Below are 26,088 nucleotides of genomic sequence, written 5' to 3' on the forward strand. Positions count from 1 at the left end.
GCATTTAACTATAATGTTTTTATACCCTAATATGTGGTCAATTTTTGTTAAGTATCACTGAGCAAAGCTATATTCCTTTCTGTTCCCATTCAAATCTTTCCAGATCCATATTAATCAATATTATTTTAGACTATTTAAAATAACTTGACAATTTAAGATTGGAATTTTGCTGTGGTGCAGGAAGTGATGAATTGGTAGACTTAGAACTTATGAAAGAAGATGTTATCCACTTTCAGAGAAACAGAGGACAAACAAGTATAGTACAGTCTTACATAGATGATTGTATATGTCTATATATGAACATGATTATAGATATCTAAGTTTATTTATGTGTAAGCATATACGTATGTGTGTATACATATACATGTGTATACATATATGTGTGTGTGTGCATATATATTTTTTTCTCTATGTGTGTGTATGTGTTTCTGTATTATTTCTGCACTTAATTGTAGCTTTCTGGCCAGGGGAAGAGAGACAGGGAAAAGAACAAAGTAAAAAGTACACAGAAAAGAACAAAATGAAACTTACAAGGAAGCAAAGATGGACAACCATGAACACAACGTGTAGTATTTATTATACAGGCTTTGTTGAAATGGAAATTTATTGCTATATATTTTGAATCCTCTCTTATGTTCTGCTGTGTACATGGCAATGCTTTTTTTTTCTTATTTTGTATTTATGTTTATTATATAATTTTTTCTTTTCTTAATGTATATTTAAGTTTTAACATTTAAATTTAAAATAATTTCAAAAATCTCTCTCCAGATATCTATCATTTCTTGCTTATCTAAAATTCTATTCACCTCCTTGACTTCCTATTTTTTGGGTAATTATCTATTTCTGAGAGGGAAAGGTTGAAATAGCCCACTATTATGATTTTGCTATCTCTTTCCATCTATAATTCATTTATTCTTTTTCTTTAAACATTTGGATGCTGTAGTATTTGGTCCTTACACATTTAGTATTGATATTACTTCATTACCCCAAGGAACTTTTTATCATAATGTAGCTTCCCTGTTTATCTCTCTTAATTAAATCTATTTTAATTTTAACTTTGAGATCATGATTGCTGCCCCTCCTTTTTTGTATCAACTGTAGCATAATCAATTTTACTACTGCCCCTTATCTTAACTCTTTGTGTCTCATTTTTAAATGTGTTTCTTGTAAGCATCATATGTTGAATTCTAATTTTTAGTCATTCTACTGTTTCCCTTTTACGGATGAGTTAATCCCATTCACATTCAGAGTTACAATTATTACTTGCATGTTTCCCTTTATCCTGTTTTTCTTCTCTGTTGTCCTTTTTACCCTCTCTTTTTACCTTATCCCTCCTTATCATCTAATTTACTTTTAACCACTACCTCCTCAATCCCCATCTCTTCTAAGAATCCCTCCCCATCCTCTCCCCTTACTATCCTATTTCTCTGTTGATACCCTTCTTGATTTATATGTTATTGCCTCTTTAATACAGTTCTGATAAAAAGAAAGTTGTAACACTATCAGCCCTCCACCCTTTCCTGGCTCCACAGTAACAGTTCTTCAATTCATGCCTCATTTGTATGTGATAATTGCTCCATTTTGCCTCTTCCTACACAATTTTATTTTTTAGAATCATCGCATCGTACTCAACTCAACCTGAAGCCTTCTGTCTGTGTAGCTGCTAGCTACCTAAGAAATAAAATTCTTAGGAGTTACAGATAACATTTTCTCATATAAAAAGTAAACAGTTTGACCCTTATTATGGATCTTTAATATTTTCCTTATGTTTCTCTTGATACTTGTAGGTCAACCTTCCCATTCTTTCTGGTCTTTTTTTCACAAATACCTAAGAGTCCTTTAATTCATTAAATATTCATTTTTTCCCATGTAGGATTACTCTCAGCTTTACTAGGTAAGTTATTCCTGGTTACAAACAGCAAGTTTGCTCCTCAGGCTATAATGTTGATTCCTTTCAATCTTTTACTGTAGAAGCTTCCAGATTTTATGTCACTCTGACTCCATAGTATTTAAGTTATTTTTTCTAGTTGCTTGTAGTATTTTCTCCTTGACCTGGGAGCTTTGAACCTTCACTGTAATGTTCCTGTGGGTTTTCATCACTTTCAGAAGTTCTTTCAGGTGGTACTTGATGGATTTTTTTCAATTTCTACTTTGTCCTCTAGTTCTAAAACTTCAGAATAATTTTCTTAATAATTTCTTGAACTACAGTTTCCAGACTCTTTATTTAATCATGATTTTCAGGTAGTCCAGCAATTCTTGTATTGCCTCTCCCCATTCTGTTTTCCATGTCAGTTGTTTTTCTAAGATGTTTTACATCCTCTTATTTTTTCATTCTTTTGATTTTGTTGCATTATTTCACGGAGTGGTATGAAGTCATCAGCTTCCCCTTGCACAATTCTAATTTTTGGGAATTATTTTTTTTCATAAGTTTTTGGATCTCTTTTTCTAATTGGTTGATTTTCTTTTCACAGTTTTCTTGATTGTCTTGCATTACTCTTATTTTTTTCCTAATTTTTTTCTTAACTTCTCTTATTTGATTTCTTTTTTGTGTTGTTTTTAAGTTGTTATTTTTTTCCAAGGCAATCAAGGTTAAGCAAATTTGCCCAGGATCACACAACTAGTAAGTGTCAATTGTCTGAGGCAGGATTTGAATTCAGGCCCTGTTGACTTCAGGGTTGATGCTCGGATCTACTGTGCCACCTAGCTGCCCCTCTTATTTGATTTCCAAAGTCTTTTTTAAGTTTTTCCAAGAACTCTTTTTGGGCCTGTAACCATTTTACTTTTTTCTTTGAAGTAGAAGTAGTTGTCTTTATTATGTTCTTTTGAGTTTGAACCCAAATCTTCTCAATCATTACAATTGTTATCTATGGTTGGGTCCTATCTGATTTGCTTACTCATTTTTAAGTGCTTATTTTTTGTCTGCTAGGTTTGTATTAGAGTCTGGCTCTAGTCTCAAGGTATAGGGGATAATGTCTCAGACTTTAGGTTTTTCCTGCTGTGGTTTTTCTAAACTCTATCCAGGGTCTTGACCTCAGGTACTCCTATGCTCCTGAGCACGACTAGGGCACCCAGCAACAGTGTCACTACAAATGTTCTTATTTTCTTACATTGCTGTCCTTCCTGCTTCTGCAAGCTTTAGATTATTCCTCTACCCTGAAACTAAACCAGGGACTTCACTCTCCTGTGAGTCCCACAGCCAGCTGGGTTTCCATTCCTCTGCAGAGCAGACCACACACACGTGTATGCTCACTCTTTTTGTCCACAGTCTGGGACTGCTCATGCACTGGGGTCCTGTATCCAATGCCAGCAGAGGGCCCCGCAATTTTCCCTTGATCAAATGTCTGACCACAATCAGTGGGGCAGAAGTGCCTGAAGCTGAGGCTGTCTTGACACAGCTGCCCCCGGGGCTTGTTGTTTGTTGATTTAGCATTATCTGACCAGAAATACTGTCAGGTCCACTATAGTCAGGAAAGACCACCCCTTGAAGTCAGGTCTTTCCTAATGTCCTCCCAAATTATCTCAGACTGACAACTGCTTTATCCCAATTTTTAATTATTTATGGTGCTTAAAATTGAAAAAAAAATGCTATTACTTTAAATTGTTTATGAGTGGTTTGGTGAAAGCCAGGTAGTTTCCTGCCTTATTCCACTATCTTCCCAGAATCCTTTCCATCACTTGTGTTACTTTGGCAAGTCACTTAACCTCTCAATATCTCTTCCCTGTTGGTCAAATGAGTGGTTTGGACTATATGACCTATGAAATTCCTTTTATACCTCTAAATCTATTAACTTATGATAACAATGTAGTTGGTTCTTTAATATCAGGTATATCATAAGTGCAACACCAAGAACTATGTTCCTTATTTAAAAATTCAACTCCACATGATTGTTGGTAGATGAAATCAATAATAGAAAGTGAAAGGGGGTGGAGTCAAGATGGTGGTGTAGCAGGAATAAGTATAACCAAATTTTCCTCCACAATATTTTCTACACAAATGTAGAAAATGCATCAAAATGAGTATTAATTGAGAAAGCCAAGAGAAAAAGTAACCTCATTGACTCATTTTTCTAGCTCAAGTTGGCATACACAGGTGATAGAAAGGTCTTTAGGCACTGAGAACAGAGTTTGGACAGGAATGATAACATGAAGCATTTCAGGCTATGCAGCCAGGTAGGAAGAGGTTCCAGATCCAACACAGATGTTATGTCTGCTTTAGGAATGGATGCCACTACCCAGTTCCCTGTCACAGACCTGCAGCAGAGAGAGGAAGAGACCTGTGCTCAAAGGTGGCATTTTAATGTTGAGGAGTGGTTATGAACCCTAACGTGACTATATGCTGAGCAAGGAGCAGTTTTAGAAGCAAGTAGCCTCAGTGTGGTCTCAGTTCCAGCCTCTGGCCTAGTCTGAAGCCTGCAGAGTAATAAATAAAGAAGGGATTTCAGACCAAAGGGAAGACTGTAGTTTTGTAACTGAACTAATAGAGGTTTCCAGATGGCTGTTGGTGGATGAGTGACTTTCCCAGATGCTGACTCAGGGTTTTGGTGAATTTTTTTTATTTTCCTTTTTTGTGTCCTTTGTGCTGAATCACTAAAATGTGAAATATTGGAACAAACAAACAGAGTTGTCAGATGAATCTGAGAAGCTATGAAATACAAGTAGCAGCAAAATGTGTTTTTACACTAAAAGTATCAACCTATAATCTACTTTGATTGGGACTATCTCCTGATTCTTTCTTATATAGACACAATGCCTTGCAGTTACCTTACAATTAAAAAACATTATCCTCATATTATTGTATGTATTTAAAATTTGTCAAGAAGTTCATAACTCAGGTAAGTTAATACATTGTTGAAGTGCTTGATTTGATATTTACATTACTAATATTTTTTCCATTTATTTTGATTTTTTTTAGGCCCTACATGTCTCTTGGAACTCTTCGGGATCAAGTTATTTACCCTGACTGTATAGATGATATGCATGAGAAGGGGTATAATGACCAAGACCTGGAATGCATTCTCCACAATGTCCATCTCTATCACATTGTTCAGAGAGAAGGAGGTAAATATCTTTTTCAATTTTTAAAAATTTTTTTTGTTTTCAACATTCATTTCCACAGAATTTTGAGTTCCAAATTTTCTCCCCATCTATCCCCTGCCCCTACCCCAAAATGCTGAGCATTCTAATTACCCCTGCCATCAATCTACCCTCCCTTCTGACATCCCTTTCTTCCCTTATCCCCATCTTCTCTTTTGTCCTGTAGGGCAAGATAAATTTCTATATCCCATTACCTGTATTTCTTGTTTCGTAGTTGTATGCAAGAACAATACTCAACAGCTGTTCCCAAAACTTTGAGTTCCAATTTCTCCTCCTTTCTCCCTCCCCACTCATCCCCATTGGGAATGCAAGCAATTCAATATAGGCTACACATGTGTAGTTTTGCAAATGACTTCATAATAGTCATGGTGCATAAGACTAACCATATTTCCCTCCATCCTATCCTGCCCCCCATTTCTTCTATTCTCTCTTTTGACCTTGTCCCTCTCCCAGAGGGTTGACTTCTAATTGCTCCCTCCTCCCATTTCCCTCCCTTCCATCATCCACCTACCCTGTTTATCCCCTTCTCCCCCACTTTCCTGTAGTGTAAGATAGGCTTTCATACCAAAATGAGTGTGCATTTTATTCCTTCCTTGAGTCAAATGTGATGAGAGTAAGCTTCACATATTCCCTCTCACCTCCTCCCTTTTTCCCCTCCATTGGAAAGTCTTTTTCTTGCCTCTTTTATGAGAGATAATTTGCCCCATTCCATTTCTCCCTGTCTCCTCCCAATATATTCCTCTCTCATCCCTTAATTTCATTTTTTTAGATATTCAACTTCCTATTCAACTCACCCTGTGCTCTCTGTAGCTCTCTCTCTCTCTCTCTCTCTCTCTCTCTGTGTGTGTGTGTGTGTGTGTGTGTGTGTGTGTGTGTGTGTGTATAATCCCACCAACTACCCAGATCCTGAAAGAAGTTTCAAGAGTTACAAATATTGTCTTTCCACATTGGAATGTAAACAGTTCAACTTTAGTAAGTCCCTTATGATATCTCTTTGCTGTTTACCTTTTCATGCTTCTCTTCATTCTTGTGTTTGAAAGTCAAATTTTCTTTTCAGCTCTGGTCTTTTCATCAAGAATGCTTGAAAGTCCTTGATTTCATTGAAAGACCATTTTTTCCCTGAAGTATTATACTCAGTTTTGCTGGGTAGGTGATTCTTGGTTTTAGTCCTAGTTCCTTTGACTTCTGGAATATCATATTCCACTTTCTTCAGTCCCTTAATGTAGAAGTTGCTAGATCTTGTGTTATCCTGATTGTATTTCCACAGTACTTGAATTGTTTCTTTCTAGCTGCTTGCAATATTTTCTCCTTTACCTGGTAACTCTGGAATTTGACTACAGTGTTCCTAGAAGTTTCTCTTTTTGGATCTCTTTCAGGAGGTGATTGGTGGATTCTTTCAGTATTGATTTTACCCTCTGGTTGTAGAATCTCAGGGCAGTTTTCCTTGATAATTTCATGAAAGATGATGTCTAGGCTTTTTTTATTGGTCATGGCTGTCAGGTAGTGCCATAATTTTTAAATTGTCTCTCCTGGACCTATTTTCCAAGTCAGTTGTTTTTCCAATGAGATATTTATTTTATAGTGTCTTCTATTTTTTTCATTCTTTTGGTTTTGTTTTGTAATTTTTGGTTTCTCATAAAGTCATTAGCTTCCAACTGCTGCATTCTAATTTTTAAAGAACTATTTTCTTCAGTGAGCTTTTGAACCTCCTTTTCCATTTTGCTGATTCTGCTTTTTAAAGCATTCTTCTTCTCATGGCTTTTTGAACTTCTTTTGCCAATTGAGTTAGCCTATTTTTAAAGGTGTTATTTTCTTCAGCATTTTTTTGGGTCTCCTTTAGCAAGGTGTTGACTCACTTTTCATGATTTTCTTGCATCTCTCTCATTCCTCTTCCCAACTTTTCCTCCACCTCTCTTACTTGATTTTCAAAATTCTCTTTGAACTGTTCCATGGCCTAAGATCATTGAATATTTATTTTGGTTGTTTGGGATACAGAAGCCTTGACTTTTATGTCCTTCCCTGATGGTAAGCATTGTTCTTCCTCATCCAAAAGGATGGGAGAAGATATCTGTCCACCAAGAAAGTAACCTTCTATAGTCTTATTTTTTTCCCTTTTTTGGGCATTTTCCTAACCAGTTACTTGACTTTTGGGTCCTTTATCAAAAATAGGGTATACTCTGGGGATCTGTAAGATCTCAGTTCCTCCAAGGTAGCACAATCAAGTGTGTACACTAGTCTGGGAGCAACAGGAAACTTTTGTGCCCAGAATCTGTGAGTAGCAGAGTTTCCTCTCCACAACCACTTGGCCTCCAGTTCCACCAAGCTAGCTCTGGGGGCTGAGATTCAGATAAGCTGCTCAATTCCCCCAGCTGCTTTCATGGGGGGCAAGGCCACCATCCAGTGTGAGATAAAAATCAGCCACTCACTTCCCCCAGAGCATTAGGTGGGGGCAGGACTGCCACACAGTCCAAAAATGAATGTGGGCTGCTGTGGGAGCTTGTGCCACCTGAGGCCAGAAACTATGGGAAGACCCTGCTCCCTTCTCAGACAGCTGAAAAAATCCCTCTCACTGACCTTTGGCACCTGTGGGTTGGGTCCTCCTCCAGGCACTGAGCCACAAAGCCAAGGCTGGACTGGGCTCTGTTCTATGTCCAGTACAACACACCTTTCCCTTTGGCCTTTCAGGTAACTGTGGACTGGAAATCTCCACTTCATTGTTCTGTGGTTTCTGCTGCTCTAGAATTTGTTGAGAGTCTTTCTTTACAGATGTTTTATGGGCTGTGGAGGAAGAGCTAGAGTCTATGCATCTTTTTACTCCATCATTTTGGCTCTAACCCCCAGTATTTTTTCTCAGTGGCAGATTACATTGCTGTCATCCTTGCAGTTCCTTTATAATGTGAAAATTTCAGTTACTGTTGTCTTTTTTTAAAAAGAAAGTTGTACCCTTGACTGATTAAGAAAAGTAGGCTATATTAAGTATTTGACAGATTTTGTCCTTTGTTCCAGTACCTGATAAAGAGGTGACCCTTCTGTTCTCCAGAGTCAGAATCAGAGATATAGAGATAGAATGAACTTCAGAAACTGTACTCTTGGTCTCATTTCCTGTCTCTTTTAGCAGATGCTTCCCCTGCCTCAAATCATCCCATTTCTCTCTTTAGTCATTAGTCTCTCTGACTTCACTAACCTCTTCCCTTATTGTCAATAAACACTACCAGGTAGCTCACATTCTTAAAAAAAATATCTGAATCTGAACTTATCACCCCATCGAAGAATCATATATCTCTCTTCCTTTTAAGTCATAAGCCTAGAAAAGATTGTGTATATTCATTGTCTCCATTTCCTTCATCACTCATTTCTTGCAATCTAGCTTCTGACTTCATCACTTAACTGCTATTGCTCTCTTTAGGGTCACCAAAGATCTCTTTAAAGCTGAATTCAAAAGTCTTTTCTCAGTTCTTGCCCTTGTTGACCTTTTAGTACCATTTGACACTGTAAGCCATCCTAATTTTTCTCTCCACTTGTGTGCTACTCCTCAGTTTCCTTTGCTGAATCACATGAAGTATTCTTAAGTATGAGTGTACCCAAAACTCTTTCCTAGACTCTCTTTTCTTCTCTCTCTACACTGGTTTTTGGTAATCCCATAGGTTAAGTTAAAAGCTTTATGAAAATGATCCAGATTTATATATTAATAAACATATGCCATATATTAGTATTCATATACTAGATGTAATTTATTTATAATCTATAATATATGTATTATATCATATTAGTATATTTACATATGGAGGCAACTTGGTTATAGAGTACACTGGACCTGAAACTAGGAAGACCTGAGTTCAAATCTAGCTTTAGATATTTATGAGATATGTAATCCTGAGCAAGTTGCTTAATCTTTCTCAGCCATAATTTCACCTGTCTCCTAAGGTTGCTGTGAGAATAAAATAATAATTGTAAAGAGGAGCTGTGTATATGTTATCATTATTATCATTATCTTTATTAATTATTATTATTGTGCCATATCTGTCCTGAGATCCATTCTCAAGTGCCCAACTGATTATTGGATGTTTTGAATTGGGTGTGCCATAAACATCTTAAAATCAGAATGTCCCAAATAACTCTTTTTCTCCATACCCATTCCTTTTCTGAACTTTCCTAGTCACCTCAGGGACATTGTCATTCTTTACTTCAATCATCCCTCCCATCCAATCAGTTGTCACTTCTTCTGGATTATACATCTACCCAAATTGATCCCCTTCTCTCCATTCACATGGAAACCAAATTAGTTCAGATCTTTATCTCCTCTTGCAAAAACTGTGGGCATAGCCTCCAGCTATCATCCTTGCATCTAGCTTCTCACTTCTCAAATCTGTCTCTACACAGCTAGCAGATTAATTTCCCTAAGGCACAGTTTTGATCCATGTCACTCATCTATTTTAAAAATTTCAGTGGGTCTGTATGGCCCTAGAATCCTTAATACTTTTCCAGATGTGTTACATACACATTACTTCTTTGTGTAATATGCATTTCAACCAAATGGGCTTTTTTATTGTCACTTTTGCACAACATTGCATTTCTTTGTGCATTTCCACAGACTCTGTCCCTCCACCTACCCTCAGAACTTTTGTGGTATGAATTCTCTTCTCTCAGAAGTCACAGCATTCTTCCAAATTCAACTCCAACTTTACCTCCTACAAGGAGTCTTTCCTTATTCTCTGGTGCTTCCAGTGCTTCCTTTGCTCCCTTCCCTGGAATTAATTTTGTTTGCTTTATCACACACACACACACACACACACACACACACACACACACACGTGCTCTCGAATTCACTGGAGACAGCTTGTACTTAGTGACTTATGAGAGTCAGTTCTTTATAAGTTGGCAAACATTATAAATCAGGGCTTGATATACTGTTTTGTTGATTGTCTAGGCTTAAAAGAATGATAGAGAAAATTATAATAGTGCAGACTGAATTGAAAGTGTATTGCATTTTTTCAGATACAAGTTTGTTTTATATTTACCAGCAAACCTTCTTTCTTCCATCTTGTATCTCTCCCTCAAAGGGTGAGATTCCCAGAGGGTGGCTATTACTACTGTTACTATTTTCAGTATTATAGGGGTGATCCTGAAGGACTAGGTTTCTACTATTCATTCACAAACCCCCACTAATATGCTTTGCTTTAATAATTAGTTAGGCTTAATTATCTTTTGACCACAAATATTTACTAAGATGGTATAGCAAGAAGATTAAATTAAAAAAAATTCCTCCTAGAGGTCTGGGGCAACATGCTCACACAAATGTGTATAAGTTATAGGAAGAAAATGAACACAAATATAAAGTACCAAGATATTGAGACATATGCAGAGAACAAATATTTCTGCAAGGTCACAACTTCTACTTATTGGAAGTTCTTTTCTCCCTACCATCTTCATAGAAGTCCTTAAGTCATAAGTCTCTCTTGATTTCTGAGTGTTGGTGACTTGTAGAGTCTACAACCTACACTTATCTGTGCCACAAGGTCATACATTACCTGAATCTGTCTTCCATTACTATCCTCCTGGGTGTATACAGTCTGTCACTGGTCTAATCTCTCTGAAAACTTGGTCATTGTTATGGGGAAGGAAAGAGGGGTTATGGAAGGGAGAAGATTGAGAGAGAGAGAGAGAGAGAGAGAGAGAGAGAGAGAGAGAGAGAGAGAGAGAGAGAGAGAGATTAGTGTCCTTATTTCTCACTTCCCCTTCAGCATTCGCTATTTTCCTTTTCTGTCATCTTAGGCAATGGGATCAGTTGATGGCAGTATCACAGAATTTAATTTGCGTATTTCTAATTGTTAGTGTTTTAGAACATTTTTTATATTACTATTGACAATTTTGTGGCATTTAAAAATTTGAGAGATAATTTCTTGGTAATTTAATCATTTTATTAACAATGCTGGCATTTTTAAAAAAAATTTAATTAATTTGTTTCTAGTTTTCAACAATCACTTCCATAAGTCTTAAATTTTCTCCCCCTTCTTTTCCCCTCCCTCCTTGAGATGGCATGCAATGTTATATAGGTTCTACACATACATTCTTTTTAAACACATTTTTACATTAGTCATGTTGCATAGAAGAATTAAAATGAATGGGAGAAACCAAGAGAAAAAACAAAACATAACACAAGAGAAAATAGTCTGCTTCATTCTGTGCTCTGATTCCATAGTTTTTCTCTGGATGTAGATGTCAAGAGTCCTTTGGGAATGTTTCATGACCTTACATTGCTGTGAAGGGCTTAGTCTATTAGAAACAGTTCTTGCACACTGTGGCTGTCACTGTGTGCAATATTCTCCTAGTTCTGCTCATTTCACTCAAATGCTAGCACTTTTAACAGAAGTTTAGTGATGCTCTCAAATGCCAAAGACACCCATGGCAGTGAGCTCATGGTTTATATACCCTTGGAAGAGGAGTGTTCCTGAGGGTGGCAATTAACTCTGATTGGTTAACAATTAGTGAGAAGTAGCCTTTAAAAAGAGAAGTGAGCTCCTTCCAATGAGGGTCTGAGAGTGTCATCATGCCACTCTTGGACAGAAAGACTATATACTCAGACCACCTCCAGCCTTGGGCAATCCAGAAAGAGAATCTATATTCCCCTACCCAAGTCTAAGATAGTTGAGTGTAGTTGTAATACCCAGATTGAGGACAATGTTAATCCTATCTACCATCTGCCCTTGAGAGATTGGACAAGGAAATAGGACAGGGAAAAAAAGCACAGGGTCCTCTACTTTTAATAATTGACTATTAATTTGAGAGAGAACTAATCACTTCTCTCAGCTTTAATTTCTTCCTCTGGAAGCTACCTGTTCATATCCTTTAATCATTTAATCAATTGGAGAATGACTCTAACTTTTATAAATTTGTCCAGTTCTTTATATATTTGAAAGATGAGACTTTTGTCAGAGAAATTTGCTGGAAGTTCACCTCTCCCTTTCACTTTCCTTCTTGTCTTTTAATTTTGGTTGCGTTGTTTTTGTTTATGCAAAAACTTTATTAATTTTATGTAGTCAAAATTATTCATTTTATTTTCTATGAAATTCTCTCACTTGCATGTTCATGTACTTATTCATAGTTCTGACAAGCAATTTTTGCATGCTTCCGTAATTTCCTCATGATGTCATCATTTATGAATAACATATATACTTATTTTAAAAATAGTATTTTATTTTTTCCCAATTACATGTAAAAACAATTTTTAATATTCACTTTTAAAAATTTTGAGTTCCAGATTATCTCTCCTTCCCCTCAATGCTCCATGAAACAGTAATCAATTTGATATAGGTTATACATGTGCACTCATGCAAAACATAATTTGATATTAGTGATATTGTGAAATAAGATACAGACCCTTCCCCCCACCAAAACAAAACATAAAAAAATACTAAAATGAAAAGTAGTATGCTTCATTCAGTATTAAGACTCAATCAGTTCTTTCTCTGGATGTGGATAGCATTTTTCATCCTGAGTCCTTTGGAATTGTCTTGGATTATTTTATTGCTGAGAAACCTAAGTTATTTACATTTGATCATTACAATGTAACTACTACAAATGTATAATATTCTCTTGGTTCTGCTCACTTCACTTTGCATCAGTTTGTATAAGTCTTTCCAGGTTTTTTTCTGAAATTTACCTGTTCATCATTTCTTACAGCACAATAGTATTCCATTACATTCATATATCACAATTTGTTCCACCATTCCCCAGTTGATGGACATCCCCTCAATGTCCAATTCTTGACCACCACAAAAAGAGCTGCTATAAATATTTTTGTATAAATAGGTCTTTCTCCACCCTTTAAAAAAATCTCATTGGGACACAGATGCATTAGTGGTATTTCTGGATTGAAGGATGTGCACAGCTTTGTAGCTCTTTTGGCACACTTTCAAATTTTTCTCTAGAAGAGTTGGATCAGTTCACAACTCCACCTGCAGTGCCTTAGTGTTCCAATTTTTCCAAGTTCCTTCCAACAGTTATCATCTTCCTTTTGTGTCATATTAGTCAATCTGATAGATATGAGGTGATTATGTATCCATTTTGATATTATCTTGGTATACAGTGTGAGATGATGACCCATACATATTTTCTACTAGAATACTTTCCACTGTTCTCAGGAGTTTTTGTGAAATAGTGAGTTCTTGCTATAATAGTTGGAATCTTTGGGTTTGTCACATGCTAAGTTATTATGTTCATTTCCTTCTTTCTATTTATATCTAATCTACTCCATTGATCACTTTATTTCTTATCCTATACCAAATTGATTTGATGATTACCAATTTATAATAATAGTTTGAGATTTGATACTGGTAGGCCTGTTTCTTTATATTTTTTTCACTCAGTTCCCTTGGTGTTTTTGACGTTTGATGAATTTTATTTTTTTCTACCTTTATAAAGTAATTCTTTGGTAGTTTGTTTGGTTTGGTATTGAATAGGTACATTAATTTAGGTAATATTGTAATTTTTATTATATTGTTTCAACCTACCCATGAACTTTTAACATTTTTTCAATTATTTGGAACTATTTGTATTTATGTGAAAGGTGTTCTGTAATTGTGTTCATAAATTTTAAGTGTCTTATACATCTATTATGTGTGCCTTAGCAGGTAAACTCACAATTTTTTTTTTTACTGTCTGAGGTTATTTTAAGTGAAATTTATCTCTCTTCCTGCTGGGTTTTGTTGGTTATATTTAGAAATGTTGATGACTTTTGCAAGTTCATTTTATATCCTGCAATTTTGCTGAAGTTGTTCATTTTTTTGACTTTTTTTATGTTGACTCTCTTGGGTTCTTAAGTATACTGTCATATCTTCTGCACAAAGTGATAATTTTGCTCCCAAGTTACCTATTTTTATTCCTTTAATTTTTTGTCTTATTATCATAGCTAGCATTTTTAGCACAGTGATGAATAATAATGGTGATAATGGACATACTCGGTTTACCCCTCACCTTATTGAAAAAACGTTTAATTTATACACTAATGGATGCAAGCTCTTGGTTTTAGATAGCTAATACATGTCTTCTTTTAAAGCTACATTTGTTACTTTACTTTCTAATCTTTTTTAGTGCTATATTTTGTCAAAAGCCTTTTCTGTATCAATATAATCTCATGATATTTATTGTTTTTATTGTTGATATGTCCAATAATATTTATAATTTTCTTAATATTGAATAAACCCTGAATTCCTGGTATAAATCCCACCTGGTCATAGCATGTGATTTTTATGATATAGTTCTATAATCTCCTTGCTAGAACTTTATTTAATTTTTTGCATCAATATTCATTATGGAAATTGCTGTATAGTTTTTTTCTCCCTAGCTGGGTGTCAAGGTCATATTTGCATCATAGAAGGAATTTGGTAGGACTCTTTTTTAACCATTTTTCCAAATTATATAGTATTGGAACTAATTATTCTTTAAATTATTTAACTGTTTGGTAGAATTACTTGTAAATCAATCTGATCCTGGGGATTTTTCATAGGGAGCTTGTTCTAAAGCAGAGTGTTTTAATACCTTTTCCAAGTCACATGGTACCTAGTCAGTGGCAGAGCTGGAAGTGCCATAGTTCTAGAAATACTTTTAATAATGTACTATGCTTCAGTAGTAATAAAGATGTTTTGATTATGTATATAATAAGATCTCAAAAAAATGGTTTTTGTCTTGTTTTAAATCCAGTTCATTTTTGTACATTATGGACTTATTGTACATTATGGACAAGGAACATTGAGTGAACCTATTTCTTCACAATGTTATTTCTAGGAGGGAGCTGTAACAAATGTTTTTCAGATCCCTAAAGTTTTGTGCAAGGAGTAAAACTAAATGAGGTTGATATCCCACCAATTAAAAAAGCTTGAAAGAAATGTTAGTCTACAGTTAAGAAATTGACTGCAAAAAATTCAGAAAGTTCATACACAACTAAAATAAGAAAAAGAAAACCATTCTTTTTTCTTGGTAGAATGTATGATTACATTAGTGGCAGAGTGATGGTTTCATAAGCCACACATTCATCCTATGCTAGCACCCCCATTAGCTTTTAGTAAACTAGTTGACATGTTTTTTTCTTACTAAGTTCAAGTGTCCTTTAAACTAAATAGCATCCCAACCCAAGTACATATTCCCAAAGAAAAAAGCAAGAGTAATTTCTTCAGATTGAAATGTTTCTCTACTTTCTAAGTACACTGAGACTATTTTTAAAAATTGAATGTGATGTTAGCAAATACAAGATGTTCTGAAAGTCTATCATTGAAGTTATTTATGTAAATTGGCCAAATATATTTAGGATGAGAGGTTGTTAAATGGCATTTTAAGAATCCTTCAAATTAAAAAAATTTTTTGAAAAATGTGTTACATGCCTTCCTTTTGCCTGTGTGGTAATATTACTGTTGGTACCTGATAGAACTGGGGCAACTAAGTGGTGGTGTAGATAGAGCACCAGACTTGGAGGCCAAAAAGCTTGAGTTCAAATTTGGCCTCTGACACTACCTGTGTACTCCCATTTAGCTCTGTTTCCTCATCTGTAAAATGATCTAGAGAAGGAAATGGCAAACCATTCCAGTATCTTTGCCAATAAAAGACCAAATGGGGTCACAAACTGTTGGATGTAAGTGAAATGACTGAACAACAAACACTTCACAAAACCAGTCTCCAAATTTCTTCTTTACAAATGGTGACTGAGGAGTCAACCAAGATGAGGAAATTTAGAAGTTTGCTTATAGTAAAAGGAGTGAGTTTAATCTAAGATTATTTAACCTTTACTTATGAAATTATGAATACTAAGACCTATTTTCATAAGTCATAACCAGATAATTTCAAAGATGTAATTCATATCTTTTGGTCTAGAAACTTAGAGTAGCCAGGAATTTTCTAGGACTTTTGAACCAACTTTTCACTATATTTGTGAAGTAGTATTCACTGCATATGTATGAAACTCCAGAATGTGTTCATTCTTAATTTATAAATAAAAGATAAATGAAATGTCCTTATTTGTGCTCATTGTTAACTGTGGTGTTAGTAACCTGATCCTGAGCTGTGATTAGTGAAATTTTGCTATTTGAGGCAAAATTTCTTGAAATTGCAATCTGATATTTCAAGTATGGTTGTATGAATTGCTTTGGAATCAATAGTCCACCATTCAAGGAGAATACCATGTGCTGCCTAAAAGGAGTACAGTTTGATAATTGCTACAGGTTGATGTCTATACCAGGGCAAAGTTGAGAGGACTTGGCATAGGCCCAGATTGGATCCTCTTGACTTAGTTTCCCCATTGTGCTATTTCCTTTTTGAACAGGAAATTTTCCCACCTGGTTAATTCTGAGCCTAGCTTTTGATACCCTGTGAATAATGTGGAACTTTGCTATATGATTGGCTGGCAAATATTCTTCATGCCTACAATCAAACAAAGCTAAAGGACTTTATTCCCTGTTATAGCTTATGTCATGTCAGTCTGTGCCCTTGAAGGGATATTTTTGATATCATCATAATCATGTCCCTCCTTTTTCCTTTCATAGCAGATTTCTGTGAATATGGCAGGTGAATAATAGAAGTGGAAGTTTTTTTTAAGCCATTAACAGATTTAAACCAAATCTGTGCACTTATTAATAGACTAATACTGAAACATCTCAGTTCAAGAACTACTTCAATCTGAATTCATTCCATATTCTAAGCAATTAAATAAATAAGTTCCTAGCTTTGTCATCTACTTGTTAATAGTTATATTCATGAAGTATGTCATTCTTCTGTGATGATATGGGGATAATATCCTAATAAGACAGAAGAATAAAACAAAGATATAAAACTTTTAAAATGTCTAATAAAATGGAATAGTCAATATTGAGAGAGCAATAAGATCAGACTGTTTTCTCTAAAAATTAGGAGTTTCCAAATGTTTTTTAATGAGGCATACATGACTTGCATATGTTGTGTTAACAAGCTGTCAAAATTGGGTTAAGGATTTTACATATAAAATTGTATTAATAATTGTAATGTTCTTCCTGTAGCTCTGTTAATAGAATTAGAACTATAAGTCTAGACTGTTTTTTTTAATCACATGAACTAGTTATTGGAAAATCAAATTTAGGAGGTTGTACTAAATTGTACTGTGTCTTGTCACTGGCAGAATTTAGCAAATTTCTAGGAATTTCTGCAAGTGATTTGGAACTAGAAAAGCAGGTCTCTAGGAAGAACTCCTTCAGACTCACCCTGAGGAAGAGGCCTGCCTCTTCTGGTATGTCCAAGAGAAGGTGTTTCCAGGGACCAGAGAGTGACATGGGACATCTGGGACCCAAGATGAAATGTACTGCTTAAATTGAGAATGGGAGTAGATTACATAAGGAGAAATAATGTTATTTGATATTACTGATAATTATTATTGGGTTCATGGTGTCTATTTTTATTGAATTTTCTTGGTGATATATTATTCTCCCCTCTCAGATTAGATCATGGTGAGTCCCCTAAGTAGCATAATTTGTAACCTGACTTAGTTAGCTTTTAAAGGCTGTTTATCAGAGTTTTTCTCCTTAAGGGAAACATAAAATTACATGAAAGGAAATGACATTATGATTTATGATACTCATGACCACAGTAACTAGTTTCCTGTTGTCAATTTAAATCCCTTAACTTATAGCCACTAACGCTTATTCAAATTGATTTGGCATAAACAGCAGAGATTAAGATGATGGTTCAAAATACTGATCCTGGGTATACAATGAACTTTATGCAATTGGCATTGGATAAGTGATCCATGGGGAACAAATTCCCCAAAGATAAAAGGGAGAAATGAAAGTATCAACCCAAGTCCATTTTGTGAAGAGTGTGCATTTTGTGAGATAAAGTTCTATATTCCTATAAAAGCTTTGTTTATATGATTTCAGAGAAAAATCACAAAATTTTATCTAAGTTTTACATATAAAATTTTGTATAATTTCTGATTATTCTCTTCTGGTTTTATCATGCTCTGACCAATCAGAAAGAAGAAATGTCCTTGGTCTTCAAAATAATATAACTTGACCTGTTCCTCATTTTTGACTATAGGAAAACTTTGTTACCTCTCATTCAGTGTCCTTGTGCCTACTTGGGGACCTTGGATTTCATTTGTTATGCAACTACAAGTCTTTCTAATTATTCAATATGCTTGGGTTTTACTTCCTCAGTAATTATCAGTTTCACTTGTAACAATACCAGACTCTTGACAAAGAATTTTGGTAAAAATTTTTCAATTTTGATTGCTTGCTTTCCTATCCAAGTGCATTAATTTTGTCTCTGTAGAAGACTGTCAGCTTCATGTTATAAAAGTTTTCTATTTTTTTCTTTTCTAAATGCCTCTGTTCCTTGTTTGTTTAAGAACACATCTCCTACCAGTAGTTGTTAGAGATATATGATTCGCTTCTCTTCTAATTTTTAAATAATATGATCTTTAACATTAAGATCACCTATCTATTTAGAGTTTGTTATGAAATATGGATGGTCTAAGCCAAATTTCTGTCATGTTCCTTCCCAAATTTTCACAACAGTTTTTATCTCACAGGGAATTTTCTTCTAATATTTGTTTTCTGGTTTCTTGAGACCTGGATTATTGACTTCCATTGTTTTTTATTCTCCCACATTCACTTTGGTCCACTGATCTACCTCTCTATTTTTTTAAACCAGTTCCAGATGATTTTGTTGACTACTGCTGTATGATATAATTTAAGTATTATTTCCCTTTCATTCCTACTTTTTTTAATAACTCCATTGATATTCTAGATATTTAGCTTTTCCAAATGAAAGTATTTCATTGGTGTCTTAATTGATGTAGCATTAAAATTCAAAGTCAGTTTTGGTAGCATTGTCATTTTTATCATATTTTCATGACCTAGCTATGAACATTGAATATTCCTCCAGATATTTTAGGTGTTTTAATTTTTTTAAACAATATTTTGTGTTTCCTCCAATTACATGTTAAAACAAATTTTTAACATTTTTATTAGTTTTGAGTTTTAGATTCTATCTTTCCCTCCTTTACCCCATACCTGAAAGGGTCAACAATCTGATGTAAGTTATATGTGTACAATAATGTAAAACATTTCACATTTTGTACAAGAAGATTCAGAGAGAAAGAAAGAAAAAGAGTATGTTTCAATTGGTTCTTTCTTTGGCGGCAGATAGCACTTTTCATCATGAGTCTTCTGGTATTGTCTTGGTTCATTGTATTACTGAGAATAGCTAAGTCATTCACAGTTCTTCATCAAATAATATTGATCTTACTATGTAAACATTCTCCTTGTTCTGTTAACTTTACTTTGCATCAGTTCGTGTAAACCTTTCCAGGTTTTTCTGAAATCATCCTGCTTGTCATTTCTTTTAGCATAATAATATTACATCAAATCATATACTACAATTTGTTTAGCCATTCCCAAATTGTTGAGCATCTCTTTGATGAACAATTCTTCACCAAAACAAATAGAACTGTTATAAATATTTTTGTACTAGTAGATCTTTTTTAAAAAACCTGTTTGAGATACAGATTCAGTAGTAGTATTGCTCAGGCAATGGGTATTCAGAATTTTATAGACCTTTGAGTATAGTTCCAAATTACACTCCAGAATGATTGGATCAGTTCACAACTCTATCAATAATGCATTAGTGTACCAGTTTCCCCAGTCCCCTCCAAAATTTGTCATTTTCATTTTATGTCATATTAGCCAATCTGATCTGGTTGCGAGGTGATGCCTCAGAATTGTTTTAAATTGCATTTCTCTAATAAATAGTGATTTAGAACTTTTTTAATATAACTATTCACAGCTTTGATTTTTTTCATGTAAAAACTGCCTATTCATGTCCTTTGGCAATTTATCATTTGGGGAATGTCTTATAGTCTTTTAAATTTGACTTAGCTCTATATATTTTGGAGAAATGAGGCTTGCTGCAAAATTCCCTCCACTCCCTTTTTTTGCTTTCCTTCTAATTTTGGTTGCATTGGTTTTGTCTGTGCAAAACCTTTTCAATCTAATATAATCAAAATTATAAATTTTACATTTCATACTGCTCTCTTTATCTTGTTTGGACCAGAATTCTTCCCTTATTCATAGATCTGACAGGCAAACTATTCCATGCTCTTCTGATTTGCTTATAGTATTATCTTTTATGTCTAAATCATATGCCCATATTGACTTTATCTTGGTCTATCCCTAGTTTCTGCCAAACTGTTTTCGAGTTTTCCAAGTAGTTTTTGTCAAATAATGAGTTTTTAATCCCAAAAGCTTGAGTCTCTGGGTTTATCAAAGAATAAATTATTGTGGACACTTACTATAATATATTGTGTACCTAATCTATTCCACTGATCCATCACTCAGTTTCTTAGATAGTACCAGATTGTTGTAACAATTGCCACTTTATAGTAAGTTTAAGATCTGGTACAGCTAGATTATCTTTCTTTACATTTTCTTTTTCATTGATTCCCTTGATAGTTTTTCACTGATTCCCCTGTTAGGCCTGACATTTTGTTCTTCCAGATGGATTTTGTTATTACTTTTTCTAGCTCTATAAAATAATTTTTTAGTAGTGTGATTGGTATGGCACTGAATAAGTAGATTAATTTAGGTAAGATTTTCACTGTTATGGCATTGGCTTGGCCTACCCACAAACAATGAACATTTTCCCCATTGTTTAGATTTGACTTTATTTGTGTGAGAAGTGTTTTGTAATTGTGTTCATAGTTCCTAGATTTGTTCTAGCAGGCATACTCCCAAATATTTTATATTGTCTACAGTTATTTTAAATGGAATTTCTCTTTCCATCTCTTCCTATTGAATTTTACTGGTCGTATATAGAAATGCTGATGATTTATGTGGGTTTATTTTGTATCCTTCAGGCTTGCTAAAGTTGTAAATTATTTCAAGTAATTTCTTCTTTTATTACTATAACCAACATTTCTAGTGAAGTATTGAATAATGGTGATAATAAGTATCCTTGCTTCACCCCTGATTGAATTAGGAAGTCTTCTAGTTTATTCCCCTTATAGATAATACTTGCTGATGGTTTTAGATAGGTATTACTTATTTTAAGGAAAACTCCATATATTCCTGTGCTTTTTAGTGACTTTTAATAGGAATGGGTGTGGTATTTTGTGAAAGGTTTTTTCTGCATGTATTTAATCACACGATTTCTGTCAATTTTATTATTGGTATAGTTAAATATGCAGATAGTTTTCCTAATGTTGAATCAGCCCAGTATTCCTGACATAAATCTCACCTGGTCATAGTGTGTGATCCTTGTGGTATATTGCTATAATCCCCTTGTTGGTATTTTATTTAAAATTTTTGCACCAATTTTCATTAAGGAAATTGGTCTACAGTTTTCTTTCTCAGATCTAAATAATTGGAAAAACATTACTCACTCATAGGTAGGCCAAACTAATACATGAAAAATGACAATTCTACCTAAATTAATTTACTTATTCAGTACTTCAGTTACTAATAGAGGTAGAAAAAATAGTAACAATATTCATCTGGAAGAACAGAATGTCCAGAATATTAAAGGAATTAATGAAAAGAAATGCAAGGGAAGGTGGCCTAGCTATACCAGATCTTAAATTGTATTATAAAACAGAAATCATTAAAACTACTTAGTACTGGCTAAGAGTGGGTGGACCAGTGGAATAGTCATATGAAGAAATGCTCTCAATCATTATTGATTAGAGAAATGCAAATCAAAACAACTCTGAGGTACAACTTCATACCTATCAGATTGGTTAATTTGATAAAATAGGAAAATGATAAATGTTGGGGAAGATGTGGGAAAATTGGAACACTGATGCTTTGTTGGTAGAGTTGTGAACTGATCCAGCCATTCTGGAGAGCAAATTGGTTTATGCCCAAAGGACTATTAAACTGTGCATACCTATTTGACCCAGCAATATTACTTCTAGATATGTATCTCAAAGAGATCATAAAAATGGGGAAAGGACCCACATGTACAAAAAATATTTATAGAAGCTCTTTTTGTGGTAGCCAGAACTGGAAATTGAGAGGATGCCAATTAATTGGGGAGTGGATGAACCAGTTTTGATATATGAATGCAATGAAATTCTGTTGTTCTAAAAGAAATGATGAGCAGGCATATTTCAGAAAACTAGCTTGCCAGGCCTAGAGGCCTAAGGGCTACTGGAGTCTTACCTTACCTATCGCAGGTCTTTGGCTGGCCAAACCGGATAAAGGTATTGAGAGAAGAGACTTTCCAGAGTCAAACAAGGGTTAGGCTTTATTCAGGGTCTTGGTTACATGTGCAGGGGGAACTCTTCCTGAGGAGAGAGAGAAATCTCCCAAGGAGGCAAAGATCTTACAGTAAGAGAATGGAAGCGGAAGTGGAAGTGGGGAGAGAGGGGAGAGGGAAGAGCGAAGAGAGGAGAGAAGGAAGAGGGGCCTTCTGTCCTCTAAGGGCCACTCAGCGCTAAGAGCGCCTTCAGGCTTTCCTGACCCTACTTAAGCCCTCCTGCCGCATAGTTTGCACCTGAATACCGTGCCTGTTAGACAACAATAGGTGTGCTCAGACCCCAGGCCAATCTCGAGGGCGGGGATGCTCTCTCCCAGCACTTTTCCCATGGGAAGAGGTAGAAATGCACGAGATAGCCAGGGTCTCACACCTCAATTCCCTCCTGTTCCCTGGGGGGCCTCATGAGAACTCTAAGGTTTAGAAATCCTCACTTTTACCTGCCCGAGACTGTCCACATGGAACTGAGCTTACACCCCCAACACTAGCTTATATCAAATGAAGCTGAGTGAGGGGAGCACAACCAGGAGAACACACAGAGTTGCAGCCACATTGTGTGATGACTAACTTTGGTAGACTTAACTCTTCTTAGCAATGCCAGGTTATAAGACAACTCCAAAAGGCTTATGATGGAAAAATACTATTCACATCTACAGAAAGAATTATGGAGTCTGAATGCAGATTGAAGCATACTATTTGCTCTCTCTCTTTATTGTTTTATTTTGTTTCTTCTTTCTCATGGTTCATTTCATTGATTATAATTCTTCTTTGCAACATGATTAATGTGAAAATATGTTTAATGTTAATGTATATCTTGAACCTATATCAGATTGTATGCTGTCTTGGGAAAAGGAGAAGGGATGTAGGGGGAGAAAATTGGGAACTCAAAATCTTGTGGAACTGAATGTTGTTAAACTAAAAATAAATAGGTAAATTAGAAAAAGAAAAAAAAGAAAAACCTGGAAAGATTTATGTGAACTAACGCTGAGTGAAATGAGCAGAACCAGGAGAACATTGTACACAATAAGAGCCACATTGTGCAATGATTAACTTCGGTAGACTTAGTTTTTTTCACCAATGCAAGGATCTAAAGATAACTCTATAAGACTCATGATGGAAAATGCTATCCACATCCTGAAAAAGAACTATGGAGTCTGAATGCAGATTGAAGTGTATTATTGGGTCTCTATTTTTTTCTACTTTCTTGTGATTCCTCCCATTGGTTCTAATTCTTCTCTATAACATGACATCATGTATAAATACATTTAATGTGAATTTACATGTGGATTGTATGCCATCTTGTGGTGGGGAAGGGTTGAAGGGGAGAAAATTCAGAACTCAAAATCTTATTGAAGTGCATGTTGAAAACTAAAAATTAATTAATTAATATTTTGTTTTAAAAATTCTTTGCTCAGGCAGTGAACCAGATTTGACCTACTGGAAGTATTATACTAATTCTGTTTAACTGCATTCTCATTCCATATGATACTTTTGCTTCTTGATAGTTGTTTTTATTATATTGAAAAACGTCCCTCTATGCCTATACTTTGTAAGATTTTTGGCATAAATGAATGTTGTACTTAGTCAAAAGCCTTTTCTTCATTTATGGAGATAATTGTGATTAATTGATTTTGTTTTAAATCTTATTGTGTTAAGTGTTTTTATAATATTGCATCATTCTTGCATTACTGGAAAAAATCCAACTTGGTCATAATGAATGTAGGCTTTTGTTTGAGTTTTATTTTAAATTTTTGAATTGATATTCATTAATTATATTTCTCCTGTGCTTTATTATTCTCTGATTTGTATATTAGATCTCTATTTATCTTACTAAAAGAATTTGGTCATGTGCTTTCTTTCTCATTTTTTGAGAATCATTTAGGTAGCATAGGTGCTAAATCTTTTTTAAAAGTTTGGTGTAATTGTCTTGTAAATCCATCAGAACCAGTAGGTTTTTTTCTTTGATAAGTAGTTTCATTTCCCTTGCTGAAATTGAATTGTTTAAGATCTTTTTTGATCTTCTTTTACTTTAAATATTTTAAATTTTGAAGATTTGCATTTCTTTTGTATTGTCTATTTTGTTAGTATATAACTGTGTATTATAGGTTCTGATTTTTCATTTTTGTTTCTCCTGGTTTTGTTGTGATTTCATTTTGCTGCTTTGCTATATTGTTGATTTGATTTTTTGCCCTCTTTTAAAATATGAGTTAGAGAAAAAGGTTTTAAATTTATGTAGTCTTTAAACAGGCAGCTTTTAATTTTATTATTCATTGAGAAATTTTTTATTTTCAATTTATCTCTGCTCTAATTTTTATATCTCTTCTCCTGTGTTTATTTGAAGTTTGCTTATTTGTTGGCTTTTCAAGTTTTAAAATGCGTATCCAGCTTATTGGTCCTCTTTTTTTCTATTTTGTTAATGTATGATTTTAGGGATATAATTTTCCCCTGGGGACTGCTTTAGCTACATTCCCAAAATTTTGATATGTCATTTCATCATTATCATTTTGTTTAGCACAATTATTAATTGCTTCTATGTTTTGTTCTTTGACTTATTTGTTACTTACCATTTCATTGTTAAGTTTCCATTTGAGTCCATGTCTTGTTATTGCCATGTCCATGTCTGGTTTCTGCCTTGTATTTGTTTGCAGTATCTCTGTTCCTTTATACATGGTCAAATTTTGTAAAATTTTACATGTAAAGCTTATGCATACATGTGTGTATGCATATTCTTCAACATTATTGTTAAGAAGATGACCTAAGACTTTTAGCTCTACAACTTGTGGCCAATGAAGTACAAGTAGACAAAGTAAGCCCCTTAACTGGTAATGGGAAGTAAGATATGTGGCAACTTTATAAAAACAATTGTTTTTCTTGACTTACTATGTTGGGAGGATTCCTATTCATCCAAGGAAGTGTCAGCAAGGGCTTTATTTATTTATTTAATAATCTTTTGCTTGATCAGAAAAAGGAGTTACTATCTTGGGTCATATAGATAAGATTATAACAAGGGTTCTTACTATTTAGAATTGAAAAGAATGTTAACTTTAACTAACTGAAAGACTTGGGAGTCAGGAGGTCTGTATTCAAATTCTATTTTTGATACTTACTAGCTGGGCAATACTGTATAATTCACTTCTTGAAGTCTTATCATCTCTAAATAAAATAAGAATTATAAATGTTCAATCTACCTTTAAAAAAAGATTTTTAGCTATAGTTTCTCCAGCAATTTCTTCAGTTCTATCTTTTATATTTTGCTTATCTTTATGTTAGCTTTTCCAAAACTGAGAGAACATTGAAATTTCATATAACTCATTTTACTTTCTGTATCTTCTTATAGTCTTAGCAGTTTTGACCTCTGTCTTCCCTTTTGTCATTTTTTCTCCATTTGCCCTGAAATCTTCCCCCATACCCATTGTGTCCCATTCTCCTTACTGTCAGTTTCGTCCAAAGACTCTGATTCCTTTTGTCCTGATGTGGATCATACTCATAGTAAGGTCACCCCATCCATTTATATAATATCTCTTTTCTCATGGAAATATTCATTGATTCTGTTCCCTCCCACCACTGAAACAAAATTTTCTCCTTTCTCCCCCACCTCCTTTTTCTCAAGCGCTCTCTTTACCTCTCTTATCTATTTTCCTATAGGCTCTCTTTCCCGGGAAACCACAGCATTTATTATCCCATTAAAGTTAGTCTTTAAATTGATTGGGGTACATCACGTATTCC

At 34.5% G+C, this 26,088-nt stretch overlaps 1 protein-coding gene across 4 annotated transcripts in view; it reads left to right on the top strand.

The window, feature by feature from the left end:
- Positions 1 to 26,088, top strand: part of ABCD2 (ATP binding cassette subfamily D member 2) — a 211,689-nt gene that overhangs the window by 141,393 nt on the left and 44,208 nt on the right. For all 4 annotated transcript variants that reach the window (XM_072654294.1, XM_072654292.1, XM_072654293.1 and 1 more), the window contains one exon: positions 4,913 to 5,058. In XM_072654294.1, the coding sequence (XP_072510395.1) occupies positions 4,913 to 5,058 (146 nt within the window). The remainder of the gene's footprint in view (positions 1 to 4,912; positions 5,059 to 26,088) is intronic.

This window comes from Notamacropus eugenii, chromosome 3, assembly GCF_028372415.1.
Source record: "Notamacropus eugenii isolate mMacEug1 chromosome 3, mMacEug1.pri_v2, whole genome shotgun sequence".
Taxonomy (NCBI): domain Eukaryota; kingdom Metazoa; phylum Chordata; class Mammalia; order Diprotodontia; family Macropodidae; genus Notamacropus; species Notamacropus eugenii.